This window comes from Elgaria multicarinata, chromosome 7, assembly GCF_023053635.1.
Source record: "Elgaria multicarinata webbii isolate HBS135686 ecotype San Diego chromosome 7, rElgMul1.1.pri, whole genome shotgun sequence".
In the NCBI taxonomy this organism is placed as follows: Eukaryota; Metazoa; Chordata; class Lepidosauria; order Squamata; family Anguidae; genus Elgaria; species Elgaria multicarinata.
The window spans coordinates 39,896,999-39,905,131 of record NC_086177.1 but is presented as its reverse complement, the minus strand read 5'-3'; the positions used below and the strand labels follow the sequence as shown (position 1 = coordinate 39,905,131).

The 8,133-nt window shown below is 40.7% G+C and overlaps 1 protein-coding gene across 4 annotated transcripts in view; it reads left to right on the top strand.

The window, feature by feature from the left end:
- The first annotated feature begins 1,233 nt into the window (after positions 1-1,233).
- Positions 1,234-8,133, top strand: part of DCDC2 (doublecortin domain containing 2) — a 44,793-nt gene continuing 37,893 nt past the window's right edge. For 3 of the 4 annotated variants that reach the window (XM_063129785.1, XM_063129783.1, XM_063129786.1), the window contains exons 1-3: positions 1,234-1,454; positions 3,938-4,291; positions 7,375-7,426. In XM_063129785.1, the coding sequence (XP_062985855.1) occupies positions 3,999-4,291; positions 7,375-7,426 (345 nt within the window). In that variant the 5' untranslated portion in view covers positions 1,234-1,454; positions 3,938-3,998. The remainder of the gene's footprint in view (positions 1,455-3,937; positions 4,292-7,374; positions 7,427-8,133) is intronic. The other variant, XM_063129784.1, reaches the window with a different exon arrangement.

The following is an 8,133-nucleotide window of genomic DNA, read 5'->3' as shown; positions in this document are numbered from 1 at the left end:
ATCACCTACCCCACAGGGTTCTTGTGTGGATAAATACAAAAAGATTGTCAAATACTCTGCATATCTGTGAAGGCTACTACCATATATCTCACCTAAAACAGAGGTGTAGCAAGGACAAATACAATAAAGGCTATGAAGTTATCAATCTAGATAGCGGATGGCCAGCCTGTGGTATGGGTGCTACAAGTTGTACAGGAAGTGGTGCTTCTAGGAGAGTTCCTGACACAGGAACAATCTTACTTCAAGGATTTTAAGGGGATTAATTTCCTGTGTGGCCTGTTTCTGCATTAAGCCAATATAGATGATACACAGGAGATACATGTTGTTTCCCTATGTCCTGTCCCCCACTTTTAAATAAAATCCAGCTGAGATCAGGAGTGGAGGAAAGTTGGGATTTCTTTTCACAATAACAGTACCTGTCAGGAATCCTTTACATGCATCTCCTTTGTAGCTTGGTCCTAAATTTGCCATCAGAAGTTGGATGGGTCAGTGAAAGGTTCTGTCGCCTTACCATTTTCTTTGGTGCTCACTCAGTCTGCCATAAATAGCACCTTGCCTATTTCCATACAAGATGTATGGTGGCACTGAAGTTCTCATAATCAAAGTCTAGAGGGGGTGTTTGTCTGGTTTTCACAGACTGTCAGTTTCTTATAATCGTCACACAGAGTCTAGCAAACTTTAGGCACTTTATAAAAATGATGATGATGATAATAATAGAAGGCTGACTCTTCAATGGATGGCAGTTAGGAACCCAAGTCCCTTTTGGAACTCAAGGGCACCAGTGGGGATGGCCCAACCGCCATGTTTGTTTGCCTTGAGGAAACCCCCCCCTTGCATTTTTATCGGCCACAGGAAGACCCACCAGGTATCCACTAGCAACTAGCCCTGCCTAGATCCTAACTATATGGGCTTCCTTTCTTCGTCCCTACTACAAGTGCAAGATACTCCCCCTCCCTCGCCTCCCTCCCTCCCTCGCCTTCTAACTCTCCTCACTTTCTATCACGTCCGTCTCGAAGAAAACCGGGGAAATAACATTGCCCCGACGCTCCCTGGGGACGCCCCTGAAAGCTGCACCGGTGCGGCGTCTCCCGTTTTCTTGCACTGGCTGCTCTGCCCCCCTTGCTCTTGAGCTATGTGTGTGTTGCTATGGAAACGGCAGGGTGGGGAAAAATAATAACAGCTTTCTCCTCCTCCCCTGGGAGCAGAAGTTCCCCGAGCAGCAGCAGTAGCAGCAGCAGCAAACCAAGTGCAAGAAGCCTGCACTTCCCTCTCTGTTACCCTGGGGAGGCCCAGAGTGGAGAATGAGTCAGGTATTCTGGGGCAGCGACAGCAGCCACAGCCGCCGCTTACAGACCTTTGGTAACGCTCATGGTGCTAAAAGCTGAGCCAGTGCTAGGTGGAGAGAGGGCAGTCCGATCCAGAGAGAAGAAGGATTTGGACTTGGCTGTGCTCAGGTGCTGTTCCCCTTTCTCCTCTCTCTGTTCTCTACAGAAACTCATTCCCCTCGTTTGCACTGTGTACTGTCTTCTTTTTCCTGGTTTGTGTCTTTCGGGGCATTCTCGCACAGTATGCCACTAAACGCGCGTTTTGTAGTCCACAGGTCATGTGAATGTAAAGTCGACATTGGCTAGATTCAATGGGCGTTGTGGTTGCAAACTGCCTCTTTATCCTGCACTAAACACGTGGACGCAAGCAGCGTGGCTGCTTTTAGTGCCGTGTGTGTGTGTATTTGGGCCGGGGGAAAGGAGGAAGACACTCATTTGAGACCAACCTCTAATCGACCTGCGTTTCCCAAACTGTTGGTGAAATGCAGAGAGCCTCATAGAAAGAAGTAAGATGAAGTTGCGGGTGGGGTGGGGGCGAGGGGAGGCACTGAATCTGTTTGGAGCCATTTGAAAGAAAAGGGAAAGCAAGTGAACACGGTCATTTCTGTTGAAGGCACATGTAGCTACAAAAGGCATGATGATCCCTTAGCAAAAGTTGAGAAGGGCATGCAAAATGGGTGGCTATAGCAGTCCTTGGATGTTGGGAGAAAAGTTGTGGGATGCTTAATAAAATCTTACGTCCCCAACTCCCCTTTCCACAACTTTAGCCATATCATGACCCTGCTTAGCCTTCTAGAAACAGCTGGTGGGGGTGGGGAGGGATCTCAAAAGACAGAGGCCAAACTCTCTTTGGCCTTCCCCCCTTTTTTCTGGTAATGTCAGCATTCCATGGTCCATTGAAGATTGAAACTGAATTTAAATCAGTTTCATTTGAGAGCCAGTGTGGAGCAGTGGCTAGAGTGTTGGACTGGGAGGCAGGAGATCCGGGTTCTAGTCCCCACTCAGCATGGAAGCTCATTGGGTGACTTTGGGCCAGTCTCAGATTTTCAGCCCATCCTATCTCACAGGGTTGCTGTTATGAGGATAAAATTGAGAGGAGGATTATGTACATCACCCTGGATTCCTTTGGGGGGGGGGATGTGGGATATACATGTTAATAATAATAATAATAATAATAATAATAATAATAATATAAATAAATAAATCAGAGCTCATCAGAATCCATGTCCTGGATCATATCAAGTAGTAATACAACGAGAATGCTTCTGTGCTTTCTCAGTCAGTAGCCACAGTCAAACCCCATACATCAGATGCACATAGCAAGGGTTCCAGTCAGAGGGTGTGACTTACCCTTGATCCCTGGGACTGATTGCTGTAAAAATTAATCACTCATATATCAAGTTGATGGAAGAGTGCCTGTATATTGGAGGACAAGTATGTGGATGAATGGAATGTGATGGAATGCGATAGTGGAAATGAGATATAGCATCTTGAAGTGATAGAATGAACTCTATCCCTTCGGACTGGAAACTAGCGAATCACATTTTTAACGCTTCCCTATGTTAAAAAAGGCAGAGGAAAGAACCACACACCCCTCCCTATGAGTACAAAACTAGCTAGGCTAAAACCTTTCTCTCCTGATATGCTAATGCTCTACTTGCAGGGATTTCTTTGTATGTTGGGGCTGTTGACATGGTATCCTTTACCTGCAGTCTGAAATGGTACAGCCCCTTCAGCCACTGTAGAACTCTACTATTCTGTTCTGTGCTGCATCTGAGGTAGAAGGGAGATTCAAGAACACAGAGCTCTGCATGTGCCAGCTAAGCAATAATTAAATAATTTTAAAAACTCTGCTGTGTCTCACACTCCTGGGTCATCTTTGTTTCCCATCTCTTGTCCCATTGAAAATGTTTCTGTTAAGGTATTAACAGAGTTTGGCAATTAAAAGTCGCTGCAAAAATTGTAATAATTTAGCATACATTGTATCCTTTCTGGCTTCTACTATTTCCGTTTTCTGCCTGTTTCCTTTCCCTACTCCCAGTCAAATGCTGCCAGCTGAAATAAAGAATGTTTTTTACCTCCAATATTTGATAATCTCCTCCTCTGCTCTATTTATCTTGCTATATCTGTGTTGTTGCTTTCAGAATAATTTTACTGTGGCCTTGCAGGCCTCCTCATGGCTGATTTTGAGGATGAAGGAGAAACAGAAGATTGATGAAGAAGGTGGGGGTAGGAAAAATATGTGGAGGAAGAACATGGCTAGGTGCTATGGAAGTTGTGGTTTCTTTACTATGCTCAGTCACTTTTTCTCTTTTGCAGCCGTAGTTTGTGTGAGTATGTAGGAAAAGAAACTCATGATGATTTTACCATTCTCGAGAGAGTGGCAAGAACTGGTTGCCTAGCAGAGGGTGCTCTTTAAACTGTATTGAAATTGAAACCTTAGGGAGAGTCTCTCTGGTTCTTTTAGGGAGAGAGATACCAGTGGTGGTGGTCTCAGTGTGTCAGCCTTGCTGTATATCTGTGCGCAGTTCATGTATTGCAAAAGGAATTTGATCAAGTCTGCTGGAGAACGACTCTGGGGAAAAATAAACCTGTTCTTGTTGAATCAACAGGTGTGCAGACAGAAGTGTCCCTTAGAAGCAGGAACCAGAAGAGACAGGTTGAAGCTCAGCTATGAGTAGTCCCAGCACCAAGCCAACATGTCTGTCACAGCCAGTGGTGAAGAGTGTGATGGTGTATCGCAATGGAGACCCATTCTTCCCAGGGCGACGTGTGGTCATCCATGAGAAGAAGGTGTCTAGTTTTGATGTCTTCTTAAAAGAAGTGACAGGTGGAGTGAATGCTTCTTTTGGGGCTGTGCGGAATATTTACACACCTCGTGGTGGGCACCGCATCCGGCAACTAGATGACATTCAGAGTGGAGAGCACTACGTTGCCGGTGGCAGGGAGGCCTTCAAAAAACTCAAGTGAGTAGTAGAAACTGAGCTATGTTATCTTTTAAACTGTAGTATCCAAGTGCCTTGAAGTTGAGCAGGGAGGTTGGACTCGATGGCCTTATAGGCCCCTTCCAGCTCTACTATTCTATGATTCTGACATTGATATACAATCCTCTTTTGTTCTGGAAATATAAAGAGAAAGTTAATATTTATTACCAACTTAAAAATGGAAGGTTTTTCCACTTCATCTACCTGGTTTCCCATTCCCTTCAAGTATTTCTATCATCTTCCATAGAATAGAAGGTAGAATTGGTTGAAAAACTTCTGTTCTATCATCACTGATGGAACATGTGAGGCTATTTTGTGGTATTTTTACTGGTAATTATAGGAGATGTTTTTGTATCTAAGGCTGCAATCCTATATACACAAGATGGCCAGATGCAAAAGGCTCCTGGACCTTAAACACTTGTGTAGAAGAGGGCATTTCAGCAGGAGCAGCTTATCATGTAAGGTATGGCTGCTGAGATTTCCTCTTCTATACAACTAGTAAACCGCCCAGAGAGCTTCAGCTATGGGGCGGTATATAAATGTAATAAATAAATAAATAAATAAATAAAAGTGCAAGAGCTTGCTCACTTTTGTATCTGGCCACCTAATATACACTTACTTGGGAATAAGTCACACTGAACTCAGTAGGATTTACTCCTGAGTAGACATATACAGGATTTCACATCTGAATAGACATGTATAGGATTGCATTGTTAGGTTCTATGTGTTTTATCTCTATGACATAGACAAACATGGACTACAGAGAAATGGAAGTAAATCTTTTTTAAAAATAAAATAAAATAGGGCTTTCTTCCAGATAGATATGCAGAGGATTGCAGCCCTAATTGCTTTTCTAACTAAGTCTGTTAGAATCTGAGCTCTAAGACCTGGCTTAAATGCTAAATATCTGCTGTTACCTACAAAATATAAGGTGGTTTAACAATCATTTCTCCTACTAGGAAATCCTGGAAACAGTTTTGCTCTGAGGGGATTTAAAGTTCTTTAACAGAAAATTTTCAGTAGACACACCAAACTACAACTCCTAAGATTCTTTGGGGAAAACCATGATAGTCAAACTAATAGAAACCTGATACATGTTTATGGAATAAATATACCCTGTAATACTCTTATTCGTTCAAATTGTCTGTTATTGGTTTATAATATAAGTACAATTTACTTAATGCAACATTTGTTAGGACCTGCAGGATGTTCTTTTTTAAAGAGCAGATCTGTTCCCTTTGGTTAGAAGGAAAACCCTTTTGGGTTCTTCAAATTAATGCTAAGAAACTAATGCCTGATATCATTTGTCACTAGGATTTTTTGTCACTCAGGATATCTTCTCCATTACCAAATCTGCTGCCTATGCCCTTCCCTCATATTTAGATTCTTATTTAATCAATTTACTAAAAATAAAAAAGTGGTACCCAAAATCCCAAATTTTTCATAAATGCCAAATTATGCAAGTGGAATATATCACACAAATTTACAAATGATAGGTGCATTGCATTTGCCTCAAATTGTGATTGTATTTTTATGTTTTATGTTTTTTATTGTTATTTGCTAAAAAATAGATATTCAAACCATTGTACAAAATATAAGACCCACAGGCTTAAAACAAACAATTGGATATATGTTCAACTCAATTGAGTTGCAGAATTTGGGTTTTCAGTTACAGAATTTTGTTCAGGCATAATATAATTTTTAACATAAAAATAAAAGCTAGTTCAGGCTTAAACTATATGGCAGTTCTATCAATCTGTAATGTTAACTGAGTGGCATAGCTATTGGTTCTTAAAAGTATGTTTGATCTCCAATGTAAGCAGGAGAAGCTTTAGCTGAACTGAATGGATCCTGCAGACAACAGTTTCTTAATAGTGTGTTCTTAAGAGTATTGTAGATAATTGCATTAAGGTTCATTTTTATGAGAGGATAAATATGTGCAAGACAGGGAGAGGTTGTGGAGCCTTTGTAGAATGAGAAGCTTTTCTACCTATAAAGACGTTCTATTTTTATGTCCACAGTTCACAATCACAGGCACTGGGGACTAAGAAAGTTTTGAAATGTTTCAGAGCTTCAATGAAAGTTTTAAGGAAGTATCAAGTTCCATCCACTTTCCATTTATCTTTAGCTAGTGGGAGAAGATGCTACTTTTAAATACAGTTATATGACAAAGTTTTCTGCCTGATGATAAATATTAGCACATACATAAGATATAATCAAATTTTGCCTTGCACTGAAGGAAATGGAGAAATAAGGAGGACCATTTTGTCCTTGATTGCTATTGTACATTACATTAGTATTTTGATTTCTATTCCGGGAGATAAATTTGTATTTGTAGAATATAAATTAAAATACTGATGTAAAGTACAATGGCAATCAAGGACAAAATGGTCCACCCTATTTCTCATTTCCTTTAGTGCAAGGCAAAATTTGATTATGTCTTATGTATGTGTTATGTGTTCATCATCAAACAAGCAGAAAACCTTGTTCTGATATGTGATATATCTGCCTGCTCCCTCTGTCGAAATTAAAGGCAGTTAATGCTATTTAGGCTGAAATCCCATACCCACTTACCTGGGAGTAAATCCCATTGAACTCAATGAATCTTTCTTTTGAGTAGACATGTATAGGATTGTGCTGTAAATAATGATTCTTTTTAACAGATATCATTTGGACCATTCCCTAGAGTTTATCCAACTTGTGTTCATTTATTGAATATGAGGAAGTGTCACAATGCAGTTATATTTAGCTATCCTATATACTAAGAGCAAACTCATTCTTCAAGTGTTGATCCGAATATGGCACCACCTATGCATAAGAGGGAGGAATCAGAAGGCTTGGGGGAACCTCAGGGTTTATAAAAGTACAACAAAAAAGTTAGGAAAAAAAAAAAGAAGAGGGAAAATTTCCCCCAAAGGCCATGCTCCGTGGGCATGGAATGCTGATTCATTGTTTGGGGTGGGTGGGGGCAGAAGCAGAGGACCAGGGAATGAAAAGAGTATTCTGGAAAAGGGCATTGAAAGGTTCCACCTGTAAGTAAACTGTATTCTTTTGTTGATTTTCAGCTACTTGGACATTGGGGAGCTGAAGAAAAGGCCTATAGAAATTAATAATGAGGTAATGTAATAATTTATACATTTAACGATTAGTATCAGTGTGTGTTACTCTTCAGTCTAGGGAATACAGACAAATCAAACTGTTATTGATTTAGTCTGGAATTCTGTACTCAGCTGGGAGTAAATTCTATTGAATATAAAGGGGATTACTTCTGAGTAGACATGTAGAGGATTGCATTGTAAGAGTCACTTCAACAGCTCGACAGAGGTCGAAACAGAATAATACAGGCGCTAATAACTCAAACCCATTTGCCCTGAAGTCTGCTTTTCCCCTCCTTTTCCAAGAGTTTCCATTTGATTTCTGTTAAAAGAGCAGTAAGATATTAGGAACATAGGAAACTGCTTTATATAAGTTCATGTAGTTCAGTATTGCCTGTGCTCCTGGGTTTCACAGAGTAGTCTTTTCTAGTCCTACCTGGAGTTGTCAGGGTCTGAACCTGAGACCTTCTTCATGCAAAGCATGAGTTCTACCACTGAGCTATGGCCCTTTCATTATCAACGATCAATGAACACAAATGTTTGGGCAGACTCTACTTATTTCTCATATTTAATGAACAGAAACAGTAAGTAATGTTTATTTGAGAATAATTAAACTAGAATCAAAGAATGTATCTCACTAGTCATCTTTTGGACTTCTGAACTGGGCATGTTTATCCTGGAGAAGAGAAGATTGAGGGGAGACATGATAGCACTCTTCAAATACTTGTA